Source organism: Strongylocentrotus purpuratus, unplaced genomic scaffold (genome assembly GCF_000002235.5).
Source record: "Strongylocentrotus purpuratus isolate Spur 01 unplaced genomic scaffold, Spur_5.0 spur5_scaffold_3, whole genome shotgun sequence".
NCBI lineage: Eukaryota > Metazoa > Echinodermata > Echinoidea > Camarodonta > Strongylocentrotidae > Strongylocentrotus > Strongylocentrotus purpuratus.
In genome coordinates, this window is record NW_022145609.1 from 3,187,151 (window position 1) to 3,212,058 (window position 24,908).

Genomic DNA, 24,908 nt, shown 5'->3' on the forward strand with positions numbered 1-24,908 from the left:
CACTCCTTATGTATTTTTTTTTTGTTTTCCCTTTTCTATTACCTTCCCTTCCCTGGGTATACGTGCTTGCACATGTACTATATATGGCTAAGCAGTTTTGTAAAAAAAAAAAATATGCGCGAACGGTCAAGGAGTAAGAAGAGGGCAAAAAGAGAACAAAGACGGCATCCATGGAAGCCATGTGAGAGTGTCCACTTTTTTCGCTTTTACTTTCACCCTTGCATTCTTTCCTGAATCAGAGTTTTCTCACACCTTGTAGACTCGTGCAGGTTATGATTGTGTGTGTGTGTGTGTGTGTGTGTGTGTGCGTGCGCGTGTGGGTGTGTGTGTGTGTGCGTATGTGTGTGTGTGTGCGCGTGTGTTTGTGTTTGTACGTGTAACGAAATAACCTATACAATAACTTGGCAATTCTCATGGTTATGTGATACAATGTGAAAGGAAATGAGAGAATAAAGTATGTGTCCAGTTTTTGATGGGGCACTGCGTGCCAAGGGAAAGTTGGGGAAACGCACGGCTCTTACTGTGAGTTTGCATGGGGAAGGGGATATTATCGCCTTCTTTTTATGTTCCTCTCCCTTCCTGCTTGTTTTACCACTTTTTTTTAGACTGAGATGGTTTGAGGGATAAAGTCAATTAAGTCTATTGCGATGGATTTGTTACTATTTTATTTTTATCGTTATCATTATTTATTCTTATTCACAATCTCATGATTATGGTTGTGAAATATGTGCAAAATATATGAACGGATATACATTTATTCTATAAATATGGCAATTGTGTAATTTCTATTTTGAGCAGCTCCTTCACATCCCCGATACATGATAACAGATAATGCAAATAATATATATATATATATATATATATATATATATATATATCTTATGATTTATTTTGTTTATAAAACAAGATTGAATTTATATGCTGCTTGTAAGTGTCGGCTTACTCCCGACGACGGATAGTCAACCTGTTCGAATAAACAACATAAAATGAAAATGAAAACGAAACAATTTTTTTTGTCTGCATTTTTAATATTATGTGGTTATTATGCACTCGATGAAACAGAAGGGGGATATAAAGAGTGTGAAAAGCACACGTTATACATTTATTTCTAACAATTACAAGCATGATAAGTGTAAATTCGAGACTACTGGCTTTAAATGGAAATCAACCATTACTAGAAATGTATCTAACATCATTTATACTTTATACATTTATACTTTGCAAAGAATAAGCACACTTTTTAGTTCACTTGCATGCAGTTTTAAAAGGCTATAGTGACTTTGAGCATATTCGTTAAACATTTTCAAATACATCTACCATTGACTTGCAGCATTTAGAAAGAACTGTCAGCCTTTATTGTGGTGTGTTAATGTAAATAGTAATTGAATTTGCTCTTTATATACAATAAATCAGTCAGTCGTATGAATTCGTTACAAAAAACTGCACCCTTTGAAAAATATATTTCAATATAAATTCAAAAATAGAAAAGTGCAATAAAAATAGAAAAAAATGTTAATTTGTACATATCATCATTTTCTGCAACAAACACCATTATAGACTTCAAACTCACGTTCATTAATTCAATGAAAGAACCTAAATATTGCAGGTTTACATGAGTCAACTGACAACACAATGGTGGTAATACAACCTCTATTTGGAAAGTACTGATATTCAATTATTTTCGTATAAACAAACAAAGCCATACATACCAGACAGACATGATAAACAGCGACGAAACAATGATCCAAGGTTAGATCATTTGACATTTGACAGTTTTTGGTTACAAAATATTTGATACAACTCGCTATTCACCAATGGTTAATAGGTTAACAGCAATCATTTTATCAACCAAAAGGGTTCATACTCCAGACGTAAATAACAGACCTTAAATTGGAAATTCAAAGAAAATCACAAATATGTCAAATAATGTATCACTAGAAACTGGTAAGCTAAAAGATGGTCATCGTACAAGTCTAAGGTAAACTACATATCGGGTGATTTATTTTAAAAAATACAAATACAACCACTTCCATAGCATCTGGGATATACGAGAGATTCGCCCGAAAAATAACAATGTTTTAATGACGTCACATAATGGACCAATACTGCCCAAGCAGACGACATCCCATAAAGAATGAACATAATTGCAAAGCTATTATTGTTTAGTGTATATAAATGTGATGACATTTCAAACCATTCAAAAGGGAACCAATTCTGATAATTAAACTCTTTTGTTTGTAAATACATAGGGTGGGGGTTAATTAACAATCAAAGAATCCAGACTTTCAAATACCCCCCGAAATGATATTAAGGGCGGCATTTGTTCCCTCTTAAAACGACGAACATAACGCGGTGTTTGCAGCTGAATATACAATGGCGTCTTATTTTGTTTACAACTTACAAGCGACAGATTCCTTTATTTTTGTATCGCTGCATTTGTCATCAAAATAAAACCATGTGCGGGGTTTAGAGTGAGGCAATGAGTTATACATTTAGCCTGACGGTAGTGAAGTAAGAGAAAGAAATCAAGAGAAGATGAACAAACAGGCACTGAAAATGTGTGAGATGTCATGGGACATCATCTACTTGCGCAATTCATGTCCATCCTGTGATCTCACACATCTCAGCAGCGTTCGGAGAGCTCTTCAGGTGCTATGCCGGGCTGTATTTAAGCGCTTTGTAATTTATAATAATAATTACTTCGAATGTTTCCAAGAATTGAATTTTGATAACCTTGTCGAATCAAAGTTTTAACTTTGCAATAATGAAAATAAAGTTAGTTTTTAAATCAATGAATATCTTCTTTGAAGGTAATACAAAGTTTTGGGAAATTTTGAAAATTTGGTGGATAGTGATTCCTTACAATTTTGATATATTTGGATGCCCCTGTGGATGTATTATAAGCGCTAGAAATTTAGCCCCTAAAACACTTCTGCTTTCGAGAAAAATTGAATATACAAATTTGCCGGTACTCCAGGTAAATTTTGATGAATTTCAAATAGCGCCTACGGCCATACAATAGTAGCTGCGACCGTGAAAATCTCAGAATATGTAGTTGTGATATATAATTTCAAAACGGGAATAGCTAATGAGTCGATTTTATTCAAGAAACATTGTTTTATAACTAAATTAATATCTTGACCTTGAGAGGGAGCTATACATCATAAAGAGTGTATTATTTACAATTTTATAACTTTAGACTCGATTTCAACGGCGACAACGATCACTGAATTATTGAAGATCGCATATGCTCCCAATATGTTCATTTGAACCAAATTCATGACCCCATGCCAAAACTTTGTATTACATTTAAGACATTTTAATACATCATAACTATGTACTTCATAAGCTTAAAGAACATTCACTCGATAACCAAAAACAATGCACCTGTACAGATGTGTATTAATGGCTTGCCATATGATGTTAGTGCCGGCCTGAGATTCGAACCCTAAACCCTTGGATTGATAATCAAGTGAATGAACCACCTATACCACGACACCTCCACAATAAATTTTCCGTAGTTCCACTTTATTTTCTAAGGTTAAAACAAAAATACTTCACAACCAAAAATATCTACAAATACAGTTTCATCCATAGATTTCAAGACCACCATTCAAACAACAAAAAAACTATATGAATTTAAGAATCAAATGTAACGTTCTCGTATACAGAGTACGGTTGTTGAGGCTCTGACTTCGGTCTATCCTGGCTCCTCTCAGTCTCTACATTGCCATACACGAGTGCGGTGGCGCCTGCTTCCTGCGGATCAGTGACCTCATATGGGTTCTCTTCCGGGTCATGTGTATAGTCGATCTCTACATTGCCATACGTGTGGTCCTCTATCGGGTACGGAAGCTGCTCATAGTTTTCAGTGTGCAGGTATTCACGGATGACATCGTAGACGAAAGCATATTCCTCCTACATAAAATTGTATGGGGAGGTTCTATTTGTTAACTACTTGATATTCGTTGGCAAAAAGGGATGGAGAAATGAAGATTACGATTAAAAAAATAGAATAAAGATGATACTGTAAAATGAGGAAAATACACGAATGTATTTTCGAACTAAAATACGTTCTTTAAAGGCTTTATTCCTCACATGTAAAATAGAAGAAAAAACAGTCATAGATTTGACTCCGATCAAAGTATTTCAAATATCTATTTTGATTTAACTTCTACCACTGCATACCATAGTACAACAAGGAAATACTATTTAAATGTTGTAATTACAGATGATATTTCATCATAGTTCATGTTTCTTATTTATTATACAGGGAGTAATTTGACCTGTGTGATAAAATTACAAATAATTTTGCATACCTCAGTTTGGACGAACTGCATCCTGTCAGCTCGCAGTATCTTGACTGTCTGGAAAATATCGACGGAATCTCCCTCAGCTATCTGAGCGATGCACTCCATAGCAGTGCAAAACACACCTGTTCGCCCAGCACCACTCCTTTAATGTTAAACAAAATGTAAATATGTTAAAAGTACAATAATCAAGGTACAATAAGCATTAGAATATTGGGCGAAATTATTATTAAGACTTGAATCAAATAAATTTCGTTTATAGTAATACATTTCTCGCAACTGGATATCCCTTGATTTTAAAGCATTTCAATTTCTGCATGTTTTTTTTTAGAACCCCTGGTTACTTACTATTTAATAAACCTGATTTATATAATAGTATCTCTAAAGATGGAATCCACTTTGCATACATTAACTGCTGCTAGCAAGCCCTGCGCGACACGTGCGTTTTTAGATAAACTAATTTACCAAATGTTTCCCGGAAATCTTTGTATCATCATGTATTATTCAAAACATATTCTTTCACATGAGTGGTAATAAGAGCTTCCATTTTATTTTTTGAAATTGGGGCGTTTCCAATACTGTTCTTTACCTTTAGCAGTTTATATGAGTTCAAAGATGTTTAAATCATTTCCTTGGTTTCCAAAAAATACAGCTAATTTTTGCTGTTGTATTTATGGACCGATCCTGCTTCAGTGGACTTTGCACCAATTGCGATTGTTTAGGATAAGTAAGCATTGAAAAGATACTAGACTTACAAACAATGGACAAGAATGGAGAATTCATTCATTTTGTTAGTGGAACTTTTGACAGCACGGATGAGCTTGAGCAACGACCTAGCCCCTAATTGTTGATCTGATCCATGTTTAGGCCATCCATGGAACTGGTACTGAGTGACGGTGTGACTCGTCTAAAAGAAAACGAAACAAAACGATCCGTGGAAATGGATGTATAAGGCATATTTGAATCGGTCACAGTTTTGCATCTTATCTTTGCGTTCTACCAAAAATTATTGCTTTTCAACTGCCATAATATTTGACAAAAGCTAGATATTCATTAAGTCGCAGTTCGCCCGGTTGGAAAAACTGTTCTGGTTGAAATTCATAATGCGGTTCGCTAAAAATATTAGATTTCTTGATCCGTAAAAACAATCATTTCAAATGAGGGCATCACATCTAAATTCACAGTCTCTTCTTCAACAATCACTGTGTCGTAAAGGAAATATATGAAATAAAACATACTTTGGAGTTTCTGGTAACTTGCAGTTGCCGAATGGTCATGTCCCCATCAGATGACGTTGATAAGGTTGAAACTGAATAGGATCCAAACTGAACCGAGTTAGCATCAGGCCAGTACTGTGCACAGCTCTATAATGAGGAGAGGCAAGGCTATCGTTAAATGTTCATACACATACATACATGTTAGTCCTTCCTTTTCTGTTCGCTCCTTTCCTGACCTATAACATTTATATCTCTCGTTCTTACAGTTTTTTTAAATAATGCCACAGGTTTCTTGAATTGCGATTACTAGTCACTTTAGCCATGTTAGTTTGTAAATGAGCCTTTTTTTTTGTGACCACTTATTCTGTAGTACTGAAGCTTGGTCGACAGGAGAAGGTGTGGTACTCGATCGCATGCCTCCTTGAACTCCAAGAAGATTATATCAGCTTGGTTGCGCTGCTGAAGGATGGAGGACCAGTCGTGGACGGCTGTTGTCGATTGAGTGGTTGTTGACAAACCCCATCGGAAGCAATGCTTTGCATCGGTTAGGATATTATTTACTGCAACATGCTTCGACACATGGCTCAGGATGATGTGTTCCATGACTTTGCAGCAGACGCAGGTGAGTTAGATTGGTCTGTAGTTGGAGGGGCCACACTTTTTTCCCGACTTGTGTATACGGGTAACTAGTTCTTGCTTCAATTGGGCGGGAACGATGCCACTGTTGTAGCTTTGTTGAAACAGGAAGGACAGTGGAGAAGCAATCTCGCGAGCTACCAGCTTTAGGAGCTTGGGTGGAAGTTCATCAGGTCCGCTGGCCTTTGAAGGGTCCAGTTGCTGGAGGCGTTTCTCGACACCGGTCCTGTGAACGTGCAGGTGACCAGTAGTTGGAAAAGGAGAATATCCTTTCTGTACAAGAGAGTGGAGCTGGTGAGGAGTAAAGACGGACTGGAAGTAGTCGTTCAGTGTCTCTGCCTTGTCTAATGCTGAGGCGCATAGCTTAGATGGAGTACGCAAAGTAGGAATACCAATGTTTTCCGATCGACATGTCTTGATTTAAGACCAGCAAGACTACGGATTGTCCTTAAGGATTGCTCGATAATGTTGTTGATGTACTCACAACGTGCTCTGTGCACATTCTTGGCAACTTGGTTCCTGTATTGTACCACCACTACTACTTCTTCTACTACTACTACTACTACTACTACTACTACTACTAACACTATTAATCCAGGGAGGAGCTCAAATTGGGTTGTTCAAACAAAGGACCGGTACCCCCTCCCTTCTGCGCCGCCGATAGGAATTCAACATTTATCATGTTAAGTATATGGATTATTTCGTATCAAAAAACAAAAGAAGCAATACAAAATAGCAAGGTCTTTAAATCTCCCAAACTTAAACTAAAACAATTTATTTTAAAATTGACATATGCTCGCACTACTACCTTGTCGTTTTGGCTCTTGTCGTTAAGCATGACGATAGTGGATGGTTTATTGTTGAGGACCATAGACCAGAAATCAGACACAGTGGTTGGCAGCGGCATCTGGGTTGTCATGAATGTACAGTGGACTCCCTGAAAGATGAAGGAAGAATAATTACAATGTCCGATAACAACATGAGACCCTCGTTACCTACTTCCATTGTCATGAAATGCTGTAAGAGCTGTCAGTGTCAGTATCTTCGAAGCACAGGCACCCTAGGCGGAGAGGGGCTCACATACTGCACTGCAGCCCCACCCTACATCCCCTATATGACTATCAATCAAGTTTTTATTCCAACATAGTTTAAATAGATATAATAATTATTCTACAAAAATTTCTTCTATAGTACATTATACATTATAATGGCGACAGTATATGTACATGTAAGGGGTATATTGATCCACAATTCAATGACAATGAGTGTCACTATTATTGCATATAAAAAACTGGAAAATAGAGATGATATTTTAACACCCATCAATCTAACCGTGCATTCAAAAGTTCCCCTTTCGTATTACTATTAGACGAAGTCCCAGAAATACGATGGGAAACACAAATAAATACTTTTTTTGTGCTAGTTATTAATAATATCAATAATACTGATATTAGCACATTATGTATCTATGGTAGTTGCCTACGCCCAAGGCGTCTACAGTTTCTTATATTAAACGCGAGTCAAATGAAGATGTAAACGGTTATAATGTCATATAATCCTTCATTTTTTTCTGACACTAAATTACAGGTGTAAATTGAATCAATCGACTAAGAAAGAACATCTCACCTTCATGTTGCTAGCATTGATGTAATCATGATCTGGGGAGTCTAGTATCACACGATTCCTCTGCACTAGAAAGGTATGGAAGCAACAACAAAATCAAACAGCGTTACGCTATACGAGTAAGTCTGTAATATTGTTTGATAGCGATATTGGATTTTAGTTATGTATGTATTCAATTTTTGCTCTTTGAGTCTCTTTATACATGACATGCATAGGGATGGATCAAAGTAGAGGTGGGATCACCTGCCCCCCCCCCCCTCCTCCTCACCCTCTTCATCCCTGCCTGAAGAGAAAATCTTATGTGATATCACCTCTCCACCTTCGAATTGAATTTAACGTTTAACGTATTCAAAGCTTTGAGTATCCCCGTATGGTGTTATTTCATTTGCTCACGACAACGTCATACATTTCACCACGGAGTTCTACTTCTCACTTGGCAAGAATCTACGATTTACATATTATGTCCACTGACGAAAATGATGGGGTTTAAATGGTGTGTGTGTGTGTGTATTTGTTGGTATCCTAACATTACTTACATGGTAGGTTGTTTCCGTATCTATTCTTGGGGTGATTATCTCGAGTGCGTCCTGATCTTGTTTGAGAAGCCGGAGGATCTGGACAAAGGCTCTTCAAAGTCTGATTTAATCAGAGAAAATGATGTTTAATTACGTCACGAATTACTTTAATCATCATCAGCTTTAGTTCTGGTATATTTTTCGTGCATGCAGAAATATAGATTCAACTTTAATATTTAGCTACGTTCATTCTGCGCATTTTATCCACCCAAAGGGATTTTCAAGGTATTACGACATCGTATTACTATTTTGGCTTTAGCCTAGCTGCCTCAAGGTTCTGAAAGCATTCAAGGAATTACAGTTACTTCTTAGTAGGTACTCATTAACTCAACCTAAGTTCAGATAGTGCTGCTAGTGGGATTCGAAATAACACCATTCATTTGATTTACAGTTCAGTGATTAACGGAACACGATATCCCTAACATTTCCATTTAAGAGCCCAAGAGCTGGTTTGTAAATAGGAAAATGTTCTCTTTTTCCAAAAGTTGTTTCCACTGGGACAGGCCTTTCGTGAAAAATAGTTTCGTTGAAACTAAGATATAATGCCCCCTCCCCACCCCTCTTTCTCTTTCTCTCTTTCAGGTTTTCTGAACCCTCCGTCTAGAAGAAAGTGAACAATGAACTTACTTGGAACCATTACATGGCTTATGATCAAGGTCAGAAGTTGTTCATTTTTACAGCTAAAGGAAGAAGAAGGCCATATAGAGAGAGAGAGAGAGAGATGGCGACAAAACTAAAGAGGGTTTTGGTGTGTGGACTTGCCCTTGCAGAACACCTGAGAGAGAACTAAAGGCGTTACTTTCAGTAGACATTCATTATTGATCGAACATTTGGTAATGATTGGGATGTGTTACCTGGAACTCCTTGGTCATCTTGGACCGTCTATGTCCGTCACCCGAAGTCTGTAAATCTTGAAGATGATCAGTGAAATGAATGACAGGGATCAGGGTATTCCTCCAGAGAAGATCCTCAAGAACAGCCCCGTAGATGAAGGCATACTGCTCCTGTATGCATTTAATGAACGAAAGCTTTAAATCTCATTTATCAATTCCATCTCATCCACTAAGATACCTCATATTTTTACGAAATACGACGGAACATGTACATCATAATTAAAGATTAGAACAAGCGGTTCCCTATGTCAGTTTTATAAGGTTCTTGATATTGAACACATTCCCTTTGAGAATATCTTGTTTTACATCAACGACAAAACGAAGAAACAATCAAATATGTTCAACGCGTTCATTTTGATAGAGGGCTTTTTAATCATTCAAAATTCAAATTGTACATACAAAATATGTTTTATAAATCAAGAAAGCAGGCATGACCAAAGAAAATGTTGATAACATGTATTTGCCATTATGTCGCGTAGAATAATCATATGCCAATCTCTGCAAAAACGAATTACGTTGAAATCCGTCGGTCCTATCAGTGTCTAAACTGAACAGTTTGGAGTAGTTGGAGTATGTTTTGAGAGGTAACCGACCTGTGTTTGGACCATGTATGGTCGTTTCTGTCTGATGTTCGTCACGAAGTTGAAGACATCTACCATTCTAGTTGTCTTGGCATGAGCTACGACGCTATCGATACTGATCACCACGCCTGTTCGTCCAACACCAGCACTGGATAGAAAATATAATGATCGGCTTATCAGTCATGTTGTTGATTTGCATGCACACTAGCTATTGAACGATAAAATAAAAGTCAGCAAAATATTCACGCAAGTTCAATTGAAATTCATGAGTGTGGGAACCAAGGTTTTGCTGTAGTTAAGCCCGATTATTATACGAACTTATTTTAGGAAGCTCTTTTTCGGCTAAGATATACTGTTGCAATCTCTTATATTCTGATTATTTTAGTATTTCTTATATCGAGCGTATCCATAACACGTTGCGTAATCTGAACGTGATTTCTTAAATCAATGCAATAAAGTATCACAAATAGAGTTGATTTCTTGAAGGTCTTTACAATGGTGTGTTTTTTTCTAGGGGAAATTGACCAATAAGCCTACCTGCAATGAATGATCAGAGGATGAGTGTACTGTCCATGATCAGCTTTGACTTCCTTGATGAACTTGAGCAGTGCTGAGGTGTGTTTAGGAACACCCTTGTCAGGCCACTCTGTGAAGTGGAACTGAGTAACGGTCCTGCAGTCGTCCCCCTAATTAGGAGAACAACACATGTCATGCACAGTGAAAATGAATTAATTTAAATGATACGTCAGCTTAATGTACAGATTATCAAAATATTAATCCGTTTTATTGTCAATGGTGTCAATTTTTGTTAGTGTTTCCATGCACAGAACTTAGCTCAGAAAAAAGCATGAATCAAATTAAAATAACTTCATGAAATCATAATTTATAATGTAACTTTTAAAAACTTCTATGATTGATTAAACTTAAAGTACCGTTTTAATAGATATTGCCCAAGGGGACGCATGGTTCACTCATATTGATTATAATAATTCGACTGGTTCATGGTAATGGAAGACATCAGGAATTAATTCTTGAAATGTGACGTAGCAATGCATATGCAGATGACTTATTTACCTACCTTTAGCATCGTCATTGTCCTTTTGATTCCACCTGTGCATGCTTCCAGTGACACCAGTTCCACTCTGATATATCCAAACTTCACCGAATCGCCTGGTTTATTAGGCCAGTACTTACCGCATTTGATCTATTTCAAGCAACCAAACAGAAAATAATCAGATTAAAGAACCGTACGCTTTAATCTGGAGCAGAAATATTATATGATTGTTGTGTAATATTAATAATTTTGATAACCTGGATTTATTTAGCGCTTGATATAAATACCGTCTCTGAGCGCTTCTCAAATATCAATACCCTGTTTATCAGATTCATTCAAGCACAATGGGCACCATCTCCACTTTTTGGCGACTATTTCTACCATAATTATGGTCATCGTGAGGGCATCTGGCAATTACTCACAAAAAAGGCGTTCATCATCTCACCAGGTCCCCATTTCTCTCCTGGATATGCATTGCAAATGTAGAATAACGAGTTGCCAACTACATCAGTACCGGTGTCGGGGATCGAACCAACGACCTTTGTATTTCATGTCAAGTGCTTAAACTACTCCACTACGACTAAGACATAGTATAATTATTTAATTATCCGTCTTTCCTAGAAAACTACTTGTACTATCTGCATTGAGCAACACCTTTTTAAACATTGAAACCGCCACTCTGTAAATATCGGCGTTTAACTACATGGGTTATATTAAGTTCATGTTCAATTTTATAGCATAGAGCACAGAATAAGGGTCTCCCGAAAGCTGTTGGTGTTTATCCGGGGTCACGATCAATAAATCTGTGTAAACGTTAAGATACAAATTCAGTCATTAATGAATTGGAGTATCAGGATAATTTGAGATTCACGTTGTTTTTATGGCGATTGTGGTCAGGAATGTCCAGTGGTGACCCTCATACTAAAATAAAACAGATTTTGAAACGATATTAGATAAAAGCATTGGCAACTCTCATGAAAATTAATGCTAGCAATCCAAGTGTTGAGGATTCACATTAAGACAAATATTAAAGCTGAAATAGTAATCAAACTGACTTAAGTGAAAATACTATTGACTGACCTTATCTCCTTCCTTGAGCTTCGTTACCATGGCAATAGTCGTCACATTCTCCTGCCAAACCATCCTCCAGAAATCATCCATAGAGGCCTTGTTGGGTCCTTGAAAATATAATGAATTATGGCTCATCGGTAAATTAATGTTTCAATTGCTTTATGGGAATGACGACTGACGACTTGTCTGTTTTTGTGTTTTCATACAAGAATAAAATATTTACTTGAAATATAGTAACCGAAATCCATACGTATTACAAATTGTATTTATAACTTACTACTATTTAAACGTAACGGAAAATTAGCATGGACATACCTTGTGATGCAATGTAAGCCTTGTCATTGTCAAAACTCTGTATGTGAAAAAAAAAAAAAATTACATAATGAAAAGTAGATCAAAATGAAACTATACATATGTCAAGGCTTGAGGAAAATGACAGTCTCTATTTTAATACAGCATTGCTTTCCCGTAAGCAATTTTGTAGTTCTTTAATCGAACATAAAAGAAGATCAAGAAAATTCAAGTCATATGAGGAATTATATTGCAGCTTCAACCGATGTTGGGATTCCCATTACATGTGTGCTGTACGTGAGTATGTGTGTGTGGGTGCGGCGGTGTGCGTGTGTGCGTGTATGCGTGCGTGTGTGCGTGTGTGCGTGTGTATGGGTGTGTGTGGTGGTCGTGTGTGTAAGTGTGTGTGGATGCGGCGGTGTGCGTGAGTGCGTGTATGTGTGTGTGCGGCGTTGTGTGTGTGTGTGTGTGTGTGCGTGTTTGGATTGTGTAAAGATCCAGCGCAGAAAACGTGTATTCTACTTCATGTAGTCCGTCAACTCATGCTACATCCTGTTAATATAACAATGTTGTACCGGGTTTTTACTTTATCACGTGATTTGATTCATATCATTAAAATTGGACGCTTCATTCAACGACAACCCACTTTATAACATTAAAATGAAAATAAATGGTAATGAAAATATATTTATAAACTAGACATATAATACTTGTTTGGAACAAGTATAGGTGGGCTGGTCAACTAAAATTTGACACAAAATAGAGCAAAAATAAGCGAAATACTGCTAAAAAACAATGTCATGTAGATTAATGATGTGAACGAAATTCACCTTCCATAGGCATAACACGCAACTTAAGAAATTTCTGATATGTGCCTTTAATCGTAAATTTCACTATGATGACGTGATCAAAATGAAAAATGATGATGACTGAGCTTGTAGAGAATTGTCTTTGCTACAACATATCGAAATTTGGAATAAAATCGATCAATATTTACAGAGATACAATCAATTTTCTATAAATATGCTGACGTCATAATATGCAAATTCGTATTTTTAGTTCGAAGGCCATTATGATGATGTCACGATACACTTAATGGCCAAATGAGACATGAAATCATATCGCCGACCCATACTCTTATTTAAATATGAAACAAAATTGAGGGTCCCGGTGCATTCCGAAGAGCTATAATGGATTTTGTATAGGCATGTTTTTGCCCATATACGCTATGTATTAAAAGAGCTCGCGCGCACAGACATTTATCTAGAATTAACGCTCATCTATATTACTAATACCACTAATCGCCGCGGGGGGTCCAAACGGGTACAAAACGGTTCCTCAAAAACGTCTTTCCCCGACCCCACCCGCCTCCGCCGTGGCGCGGGGAGGGCGGCACAATTCCACGAGGCCTGTCTCCCGTAACCCGCGTGCCACGTCGACCCCGCGATCGACGTCCATGCCGTTAAACGCGATTTCGGGGTGCCGGGGAGGACGGGCGGACGAGAGCACGGCGGGCGTCGTGGATTGCGAGGAGGCGACGAACCCGCGAGAGCGAGTCGGCGAGGCGTGCACCCGCCCTCTGTCTAATTATCAAAGAGAGACGAAGAGACACACGATGGACGAGAATCCACTCGCGTCAACGGGTGTAGCAAGTCTCATTGAAAAAGCTGCGGCGTATCCCGAGTAAGACCTCTTACCATAGGGTTCGCTTTGTAGCATGTAAGAGAAATACACATCAACAGACGACTCACCCGGGTGAGGGGATGTAGCCAATATGTATCCTCAACGGGTTGAGCTTACCCGTGCTATGCGTCTTTCTATAGGATATGCTTTGTAGGCTAGGCGGACCTGCTGTGTGTACGAACGTACGTGTATAATGTTTGCGATGATTCTACGCTCACCGTCACACGCACAGCTCAGTCGGTTCGACTCTGATTCTATGATGATTGCCGTGATTTGTATAGAGTTTACGTGAATAGAGGTATGCAAGCAGGGTTACTTTGGTATTAATCTGTCCATGTTTACTGAATTTTGAAAATCATTCTTCAAAGTAAAGTTTTCACAAGAAATTCATCGTATCGTAACTGACAGTTCAGTTGCAAGCTAGCTGCCGTGAGGCACGGGCAGTGCAGTGCGCCACTGCTGCCGAGCACTGTCGGAACTGTGACTGTGTGTGAGGTGAGCTGAGCTGAGCTGAGCTATAGAGTAGACTCGACAACATTTTGAAATTGCTCTTATTGCCCCTATTTCAATATAGTTTCGTGACTATAGAGGTATGAAACCTGAGCTTAGATTGTGATTATTCTGTCCATGTATAGTTGTATGCTGAATTTCGATAATCATTTTTCAAAGTAAAGTTTCCACAGTGTATTGCCACCGCAGCTGAGCGCTGCTGTCGGAGCTGAGTGTGTGAGCATGGAGTAGCGGTGACCGGAGTAGCCAGGCCTGTCCGTGGTGTGAGGAGAGTCTAAACAACACTTTGAAATTGCTATTATTGCCCCGATTTCAATATAGTTTCGTGAATAGATGTATGGAACCTGGGCTTAGATTGTGATTATTCTGGCCATGTGTAGTTGTATACTGAATTTCGATAATCATTTTTCAAAGTAAAGTTTTCACAAGCAAAGTAAAGTTTTCACAAGAAAATCAGACGGTCGTCATGGTCGTTTAAAAACATGATAATACTTTTAGTTTGATACAGTTCTTGCATCAAATCAATTTTTAAAGTATGGGGGGGGGGGGTCAGGTAACTCAAAGCGATTTGAGTGCAGGCGTGGTGTCCACGGGTACAAAGGGCTGAACCTCCGAAAGCTCAGGGGTTTTAGGCATTTAATTACGGTCAGATGAGCATATTTTTAATACCTTATTTGTGACACTGGCAGGTCGATCACTAATTGGCGTGGGGTCCATAGTAGAGTTGCGTACCAACTACGCTGAGCTGAGAGTACGCTGGCCTACGTTACTATACCCTGAGGGACGCAAAAAGTACGCAAGATGGACGCAAACAATTTAATATGTTTAATAAAATTCGCGTACTTTCGGCGTAGAAACTTGACGCAGAAAGTACGCCTTTTTTTTACGTAACACTACGCTACTAAACTAAACAAACTGCATCTTTAAATTAATTAATGAAAAATTAGCCCAAGAAAAATGAGCCCCCGAAAGATAAAAAAGTAGCCCCAAAAATTTTCCCCAAAATTTGATATAGATCGAGTCCCCGAAAAGAAAAAAAAAACTTTCACTGGATTCTACGCTCACAGTCCCACACACAGTCGAGTCAATTTGTGCACAATCCGTCCGATTTTTCGCGTAAAATCTTTACTTTGAAAGTAATTATACACATTTTGTGAACAATGCCAACATAATCATAATCCAAGCCTCTGCATATGTAGTCTTTTCATGAAACTACATTGAAATCACAACAATAATAATGAAAATAAATCGTAATTATCGAGATCCTATCTGACATAGTTTGTTTTACGATGCGCCATTCATGGTCAAACAGCATATATTATAAAAATTCTCTATATAAAGATAATCTAATTTTGTTTTGGATAGCACATAGGCCTCTATCTATCTATCAATTTGGCCCCCTCCCCTAGAATCCCGTGGATTTTCCACGGGTCCTCCTAGTCTTGTTATTAATGGTCATAAAGAGATAAACATGGTATCAAATTCCTCAAAAAAATATGAGAAATATCATGAAAGAAAAAAAAATGGCGATTCTATGTTTTGTAATGGTGTTACGCGCGAAAACGCGCGCGCATGCACGTGTGCGCGATTTTTTATAAAATGCTTAAAATGACTTGAAACGTATGCAAAATAAATTTGAGACGATTTTGAGCATTTTAAAATTTTGCGCGCGCACTGACGCGCGGACGTACGCGCACGCGCGCGTTTTTTTAACTGAAATTGACCGGACTGATATTGACCTTGATCATGATAAATATGAATGAAAAATAACCTTTGGTTATGAAGTTATGATCAAGAGTTTATTTTCAGAAAATGTCACAAAATGGCGCCTAGATGACGTCATCAGTCAAGGTCAAGGTTAAAAACCTTACCTTGCTTTGTTCCTATGCCTATACATATGTGTGCCAAATTTCAAGTTATTTGATTGAGCCATTGTCAAGTTATCTTGCTAACAAAAAAGTGGGTGGAAATAAGAAAAATAAACTAGATTTGTAATACTTATTTGGAACAAGTATAGGTGGGCTGGTCGAACTAAAATTTGAGACAAAATAAAGGGTACATTTGAGATAGCTTATTGTCTCAGCTACAACATACTCGAAGTTCAGCGTAAACGAAGCTAAACGACAGAGATATTGCTCGCGAAAGAATCCAGTTTTGAGAAAAACTCATGTCCCACAGAAAATACACTCAAAATGTGAAAAATTGACATGCCTTTTTTAATCGCGAAAATACGCCCTGATGCCTTTGTCAAAATGAAAATTAGAGCCCATTTTATTTGTAGAGAATTGTCTCAGCTAAAACATATCAAATTTTTGAAGACAATCGATCAATATTTACAGAAAAACAATCAATTTTCCTTAAATATGCTGACGTCATAATATGCAAATTGAAATTTTGAGTTTGGAGGCCATTATGATGATGTCATGAGTTAATTGAGGGTCAAATGAGACATGAAATCATATCTCCGATTCATACTCTATTAAAATATGAAACAAAAATTGGATCACCATGTATCCTAAAGAGTTACAATGGATTTTGTATAGGCATGTTTTTGCCCATATATGCTATGTATTACAAGAGCTCGCGCGCACGGAAATTTATGTTAAACGGTCGATCATTCCGTTATTAATAGTCATAAAGAGACAAACATGGTATCAATTTGTTTGTTAAAAAATGTGAATTATTATGAAAGAAAAAAATGGCAATTCTATGTTGTGTAATAGTTTTACGCGCGAAAACGCGCGCGCATGCTCGCGCGCGCGATTTTGTATAAAATGCTTAGAATTGCCTAAAACGTATGCAAAATGATTTTGAGACAATTTTGAGCATTTTAAAATTTTGCGCGCGCATCAACGCGCGGACGTACGCGCACGCGCGCGTTATTTGACCTGAAATTGACCGGACGGATATTGACCTTGATCATGATAAATATGAATGAGAAATAGCTTTTGGTTATGAAGATATGATCATGAGTTGATTTTCGTAGAATTTTACAAAATTGCGCCTAGATTACGTCATCAGTCAAGGTCAAGATTGAAAAAATGTCTGTGTTTTGTACATATGCCTATACATATGTGTGCCAAATTTCAAGGCATTTGATCGAGCCATTTTCAAGTTATCTTGCCAACAAAAAAGTGGTTAGAAATAAGAAAAATATTTAATAATAATAATAATAATAAATAAAGGCAATTCTAACGAAATTATAAGGTGGTCTGTACGATATACAGCCCACCTGATAAATAAATAATAAAGGCGATTTTAACAAAAATATAAGGTGGTCTGTATTAGATACAGCCCACCTGATTAATGTGTAGATAAATTGATACATGCCACCTTACTTACGGGAATGTAAGAAGCGTTAAAGTAGTCGGAATGAGGATTATCGTTGATGACTTCTAACTTCACCCTCGCCGAATCATCTGGATGAAAGATAGGATATGAACAAAATCAAGTCAGCCAGTAACCAATACCATGTCCCATTTGCAGGTCAAAAAATGAAAAGGTTAAATTCTAACGGCATTTGAAAGACAATACTTATTTAGAACTTCCCTCAAAAAGGATTGGTTTGAAAATGTTTTTTGTTTGTGTCTGGGAAAATAACGACCAGGAGTTGTCGAATCGACATAAGTGATGGCAATATCCTAAATAATAGTCTGATTTTCAAACCGTTGTACCAAATGTTCGTACGTTTTGTGCTGCACAAAGATTCAATCAGTTTAACTTTGGCCATTTCAAGTAGTGACTTATGGATGTAGACAAATGCTCCTGTACCTGTTACAGCTCATTTTATGTATGCTATTGCTAAAGAAAAAACATTTCAGTAAGTCACTCAATAGTGTCTGACAGGCAAGTGTACAAAATAAACGGGTTTCCCTGCATAATTTGAATACTAGGACACTGCTAACGGTTAAATTTCACAGATAGGACATACATGACATATTCATAATTCCCGCAAATTTCGACACAATTTGATGTTGGCTGCAAAAGGGACATAGTACCTTTAAGGTAAAGTTCGTTCTTTAGTCATCTTTGCTATTTTTCTCATTAAGCAGTCTATAGCAAATTAAAATGAACATTAAAAACCAAAAACACTATTAAGGTTTCAAATGCCGAGATTTGACTACTGACAAAACTCTTTTACTTTGTTTGTATTGAGAGTGTGATTAAACTTGCAACATATCTTTACAGAAACTCTATTAAAAACTCATATTCTCAATAAAGAATTATGAAATGAACTGAAAGCATACAGCAGAACATACATTGGTACACTGGAGGTTCATTGTTGCAAACTTTTATAGCTATCCCTAACAAGTCAACATAATAAAGGACCCGTTATTTTGTAAACTCACATGGTAAAATATTTTTGTATCTGTTCTTCTTGAAGTTGATCTCCTCTTGAGCTACGGTCTGAGGATAGATGTTTGGGCCAGGTAAGTCCTTTAGGAGAGAAAGGAAATATAATTTCAGTTTCTGTTTATTTTTTCGAATTTCGCATATAATAATATAATTTAAAACACGCTACAAAACAAAGATGAAGTCTAGTATCCGAGACTATAGAACAAAAGGAGGCTGATATCACATCAGTTTGATTAGATGCAGTCTGAAATGAAAAGTCGCGTTTAAGAAGAGAGAAAATTAATATGGAGTGGCTGAAGGTGAAAATAAATATTGTAATGCCCTCGGCGATATATTTCTAAAATGAATTGTTATGTTTCGTTACTAGTCATACCATGAACCTAGAAATATCATCTAAGGATAATGAGTCTCGAACGGCTCCACGTTCATGAATCAGCGGCTGAACGAGCACACTGCAGAGAGATTGCAACCCAGTGTTCTCAACAACACAATGTCGTCTACGAGTAGGGCACATTGGAGTGCCAAAAGAATTTCTCAAACGCAAAGGCTTAAAAAGAAGACATATTTCTTGTTGATAGAAATAATCTTCATTTAACCTACATGAAATTCCTCGGAGAAGAGCGTGGTGTGTCTGTTCTTGTTGACGAACGTAGGAAACTGAGCCAGGGGTAATGGTTGACGTGTGCCAAGAGGTTTGTTGCTAGATCTGTCAGGAGATCCATCAGTTGAATCGAGGTCTAAGGATTTAGTTTCCTGTACAAAGGGCTTGACGGCTACAGCTGGTTTAGGTCTCGTGCTCCTTGGAGGTGTTTGGTCCGGGTTCAAAACGGAGGCGTGCCCACTCTTATTTTCTGACAGGATACATACAGAAATAGAAAAAGTCAATTTTACCCCTTTTTTTTTTTTGGTACAACGCAGAATCAGCCCATGTACAGCAAATAACCAAATATATCCTTATGTCCTTACACTTGATTCATTTTTACTTCTCCAAAAAAACTTGCCTTGTTCGTGACATCATGAATCAGTGTAGGGCATATTAAATTGAATTGTAAGAATTCTATGGGGTTAGAAAAATAGAATATGTAGTCTCTTTGTTGCCATTAACATCGTCGTTCCATGCTATTTTGAGGATTATAGTATTTCTACCTGATCATATTAACACTAATCAAATAATAGGCCTACCTTCTAATGGCGTGTCTTGGAAATCAACTGTTGCCTGAAATTGGTCCTCGATGTTTTTTTGTTTAGACGGATGACTATTATTCCTTTAAAGAGAACAAAATGACGAAAGGCGAACAATACGTGATCAGAAGAGAAATTTACGAGAGCTGGTAACTATCAAACTTTTAGGATAACTTCATCGGTAGAGTATTCCTTGAAGAGAGGAATAGAAAATTATCAGATTTGCAAATGTTCCTATTCTGCTTGTTCTTTAAGTCCGTACATCAGCATGTTTCCACTTCATCAAGAATATGGTAGTACTTACAGTAGATTACTGTAAGTAATTACGGTAGAAGTAAGTGATAACAGTGTGGATGGAAATGTATAATGATGACTGAAAAATAGAAAATAGCTCACAAACCTTCGTCGTTTGAACACGATGATGACTACAATGATGATAATCAAAATGATCAAAATGGCGCCAACGGCTCCCCCAGCTGCCGGTGCTATAGAACTTGGTGGCACAGGACCTTCATTTGGGATCAAGTGGAAGAGAAGAATGAAATCAGAAATCTTTTTTTTTTCCCAAGAAAATTCAATTATTCAAATATGTTTTTCTATACAACCCCTGTTTGGAAAAGAATTTATTTCGCCATCAATAGCGAAGGGATTGATTGATTGCAACTTCAATAATTAATAACTTTCCTATTTTTAATCGGAATTCGATCAAAGTTTCACTGACCCGTCCCTCTCATTTTCTGCTTCCATTAAAACCAACTTAATATCAGGCTGTACTTCCCTCTCGACAGTTTGATTACACGCATAGCATTGTTTTCAAGAGCACGCGTGCTTTAGTAAGAGGAAATCGCATAAAATGGTCGCGGTTGTGTTTCAGTTTTTGACGCTTTAAATGAATGTATGAAGAAGATAGGAGGAACTTCAGGGACGCAGTAAAGGCAGTGTCTTTTCTGAAAAAGAAAAATGATAGCAGAAAAGCAGAAAAGGATTCACAATACCAGGAAAAACGGTATCGTAGAGACTTCTGGAGCTTCTCGAAAGCGGTATGTAATGGAAGTCTGGACAAGGACTCTACGAAACCTTCTTTCACAAAAGAGACGGCAGACTTGTATTATCCTGGCAAGTACTCTCAGAAAGTTACATTGGACTTTAATCAGTTACACTGGTTTCCTTATGTATCCGTAAATGAACCCACTAAAAGTGAATTCAATCTAAATCCAATTACACCAAAGCAAGTTAAATCAGTTCTTCAGATGAAAAAAGCATCTTCGGACCCTGGTCCAGATTGCTTAATGTATGGGTTGTTACGTAATGTACCTTGTGTTCACCACTGTCTAGCTACTTTGTATTCTCGTATACTATTTGAAAGTAATGATCCACCCGATAATTGGTCTGTCCTCGTGTTTCCCTTATACACAAAGACGGAGATACTTCCCTACCCGAAAATTTCAAAATGATCTCACTCACTTCATGCGTGAGCAAAGTATTTCACCAAATTTTGGCGAACCGGTTGGTCGAATACCTCGTAGAGAACAAGTTTGTTGATAAATCTGTTCAGAAGGCTTTTATTTACGGTATAAATGGGTGCATAGAACACAATCAAGTAGTTCAAGAGATTATTGCAGATCGTTAGCCGGTATAGAAAACGTACCGTCCACATAACCTTTTTTGATATAGCCGATGCCTTTGGTAGTGTTAGCCACGATATCATCTCACACTCGCTTAAACGATTTGATGTACCGCAAAATGTTTCATTGTATATTGAGAATTTATACAGCAAACTACAAGGTAGTATTGCCGGTTGTAATTGGTCATCAAACCCTTTCACGTTTAAGAGAGGTGTATTCCAGGGGGATCCCCTCTCGCCTGTTATTTTCCTCGCATGTTTCAACCCCCTACTTGAATATTTGGCCGAACTAAAGGATAAGTATGGTTACAATCTAAATGGTACTAAGGTGATAACGACACCTTACGCTGATGATTTTAATCTCATTACATGCAATAAGTTACAACATCAGAAGATAATCAGTAATCTGCACCAATATAGTTCATCCATGGGCCTTATACTAAAACCTTCTAAATGCTGTAGTCTGTCAGTCAGCAGTGGTTCACCAAGCGAGGTCCCATTTTACCTTGGCAATGAAACTAGTATTAGAACACTCAGAGAAAAACCTCATCGTTTCCTCGGGGCCCAAATTTGCTTCAGTGGTAAAACTTCTGAAGTTTTCCAATACGTCTACAGTGAAATTAAAACAAAGCTAGAAAGAATAGATCGATCACTGGTAAGACCTGAATTTAAAGTGGCTATATACACTAGATATATGCAACCTTCTGTTCGCTTTCTTCTAACAGTCCATTCCCTCCACAAGACCAACTTAGACGAACTCGAACTTCTATCTAGACGGTTCGTCAAAAAGTGGCTGGGAATCCCATCCCGTGGGGCAAATGTTGCCTTAGTACATATGACCCAAGGAATGAATATACCACAGATGTCTGATATATATTGGCAGAGCCACACTCTAGCACTCACACGTTCTAGAGTCAAAGGGGACTCCTTGGTGAACCACGCACTGGATTGTACTCTCGAAAGAGAATCACGATGGTCACAGAAGACCTCGTCTATTGTTCAATGTCAACTAAATCTTAATAGAGTAGAGGATACGGTAGATGTTAATAATAGTTCATGGAAGGTAGTTAAGAAGAGTGTCAAAAATGTGTTAGGAGATGATGCATCAACGTACTGGGAAAAGTCCGTTGAACCATTGCTTTGCCAAGGCCAGTTTGTGAAACTACTGACTCTGGAAGACGAAAACCTCACATGGAAATCCATAATGTACAATCTACCTAAGAGAGCATTAAGCTTTGTAACCAACTCATGTATTGACTCTTTGCCATCATACGCAAATCTTTACAGGTGGGGGAAAAGACTGACAAACAAGTGTCCTTTCTGCCCACTTACCACTGGCACCCTTCACCACATTCTATCAAACTGTTCAACATTTCTCGATAGATACGAATGGAGGCACAATAATATTCTTAGGTATATTTATCGAACTGTGAAAGAGTCCCTCCCTCACGAACAAGTTTATGCCGATATGCAGGGTTTCACCGTTGCGGGCGGAACCATCCCATCCCATATTTACGTAACTTCTCAACGCCCAGATCTCGTCATTATTTGGGAATCAATGAAACAAATGCTAATGATCGAACTAACAGTGCCCTTTGAGACAAACACCAATGCTGCTCACACGAGAAAGCTAGACCGGTACAAAGAACTTGTGGCCGAAGTAAGAAACAATGGTTACAGTGTGACATACCATGCTATTGAGATAGGAGCAAGGGGGCAAATAAATAGGGACAACACAAATCGGCTAAAGTGGGTACTCAGGAAATGTTCAGTCCCTCTTCGCCCGAATAGTTTCTTTCAGACCATAAGTAGATACGCAGTTGTGTCATCCTTTGTCATATTCAATGCAAGAAAAGAATCACAGTGGAAGGATGTGGAATACCTTGACCTCTAATTAACACTCTATTCTCTTCAACGCTTCTTCTCTCTCTTCTTCCTCTTCCTCTTCTCCATTGCCTTATTTCGTCTTTTTCTTCTTCTTCGTCCTCTTCTCCCCTCTTCTCTCTTTACCTCGGCCCCCTACTTTCTCCTTTTCTTCCACTCCGTCCATTCCAAGTGGAATGACTTATTTACACTCGTTTACACTTTATCTCCAACCTATAATGTACCCTCTACTTTCTCATCTCTTTCCCATTTTCTTACATCGTTTCCTACTCCGAGCCTTAAGTTACCCACATGTTCAGAAAATCATAATCCCCTTAATTTGTTTTCTTTAATTAATTTTTGTTGCCAACCTATGCATGATTAATGCAGGCACGATTAATGATTGTTATTATACATGATTTATATAATTTATGAATGTAATGTATACGGATCAATGATTTATGTATAATTGTAACTTATACATGATTAATATATAATTGTTATTATGCATGATTGATATTTATTTGTAACTGTAATGTATTATTGTTTGTATATGTTGTATATGTAGTGCGACCTGCCATGGTTTCGGAATGGGAACTTGGACCTGGTATTGAATGTAAACATGTATTCCTTTTATATGAAATATAGGCATGATTTAACAACAATGTATGAAAAGATTAAAACCAATAAACCTTACCAGAGGACCCCGAGGTGTGTCAATTAGCTGGACAGTACAAATTCTATTTTCAAAATATGTGCATGTTCCTTTGATTTTGTTCCATTTATTCATAGAGAGCATTTTCACATCTGTAAGGGTATGGCCGAGGGTAGTTGTCAGTAGAAAAGTTGTTGGAGTATTATGATACCTTGTTAATTACCTACTATGAACATAATTTTGAAAACTCATCCTCGAGCAAATCTGATGGCCTGAAACGTCTGAACATTGCAATGAAGCATTTCATAATCCGATCACCTTTTCTATGGGATGTGCCAACAGGTATTAAAATTGCCCTGAGTTAATTTTGCAATGGTCGTATCCTACGACAGCTACCCCCGGACAACAACCCCCTAGGATAGTTGTCCGGGGGTAGTTGTCCAAGAGGATGGTTTTCGTAGGTTTTAGTTGTCTGGGGGTAGTTGTCCGGGTGGTAGTTGTCCGGGGGTAGTTGTCCTAGGTGGTGTTTACTGGGGGTAGTTGTCAGGGGGTAGTTGTCCTAGGGGGTAGTCGTCCTATAGGGTGGTTGCCCTAGAGGGTGGTTGCCCTAGAGGGTAGTTGACCTAGGGGGTAGTCGACTGTGGATGATTATCCGGGGTTTGGGTGCCTAGGGGGTAGGTGTCCTAGAACCGGCAATGGTGTTCAAAATACTGGAATGGGTTCATTCTAATGTTCGAAGCAAGCCTAATATCACTGCTACATACACATGTATGAAAACAACATT

General features: G+C 37.8%; 1 protein-coding gene and 1 long non-coding RNA gene across 2 annotated transcripts; both read right to left on the reverse strand.

Annotated features, from left to right (window-relative positions):
• Positions 1-3,630: 3,630 nt before the first annotated feature.
• LOC115928914 (receptor-type tyrosine-protein phosphatase alpha-like) lies at positions 3,631-17,861 on the reverse strand. Its single transcript, XM_030996992.1, has 14 exons — positions 17,787-17,861; positions 12,276-12,312; positions 11,970-12,067; positions 10,914-11,039; positions 10,373-10,521; positions 9,848-9,983; positions 9,216-9,365; positions 8,323-8,422; positions 7,790-7,854; positions 6,972-7,100; positions 5,549-5,674; positions 5,066-5,217; positions 4,320-4,455; positions 3,631-3,918 (listed from the first exon to the last, which is right to left on the reverse strand). Exons 3-14 carry the CDS (start codon positions 12,048-12,050, stop codon positions 3,640-3,642), a joined length of 1,629 nt encoding a protein of 542 aa, XP_030852852.1. The 5' UTR covers positions 12,051-12,067; positions 12,276-12,312; positions 17,787-17,861; the 3' UTR covers positions 3,631-3,639.
• Positions 17,862-18,799: 938 nt separating this feature from the next.
• LOC115928607 lies at positions 18,800-20,055 on the reverse strand. The gene is made up of 3 exons (XR_004066106.1): positions 19,983-20,055; positions 19,401-19,651; positions 18,800-18,881 (listed from the first exon to the last, which is right to left on the reverse strand). It is a non-coding gene; the product is annotated as an uncharacterized LOC115928607 (long non-coding RNA).
• Positions 20,056-24,908: the final 4,853 nt, after the last annotated feature.

What these genes read in the sequence shown, in the direction of transcription:
- LOC115928914 (XM_030996992.1), bottom strand. Translation starts at nt 12,050, where the DNA reads ATGGATGATTTCTGGAGGATGGTTTGGCAGGAGAATGTGACGACTATT. An exon ending in CATACATGGTCCAAACACAG is followed by an intron (nt 9,366 to 9,847) that starts GTCGGTTACCTC and finishes AAATGCATACAG; the next exon opens with GAGCAGTATGCCTTCATCTA. An exon ending in ACAAGAGCCAAAACGACAAG is followed by an intron (nt 5,675 to 6,971) that starts GTAGTAGTGCGA and finishes TCCTCATTATAG; the next exon opens with AGCTGTGCACAGTACTGGCC.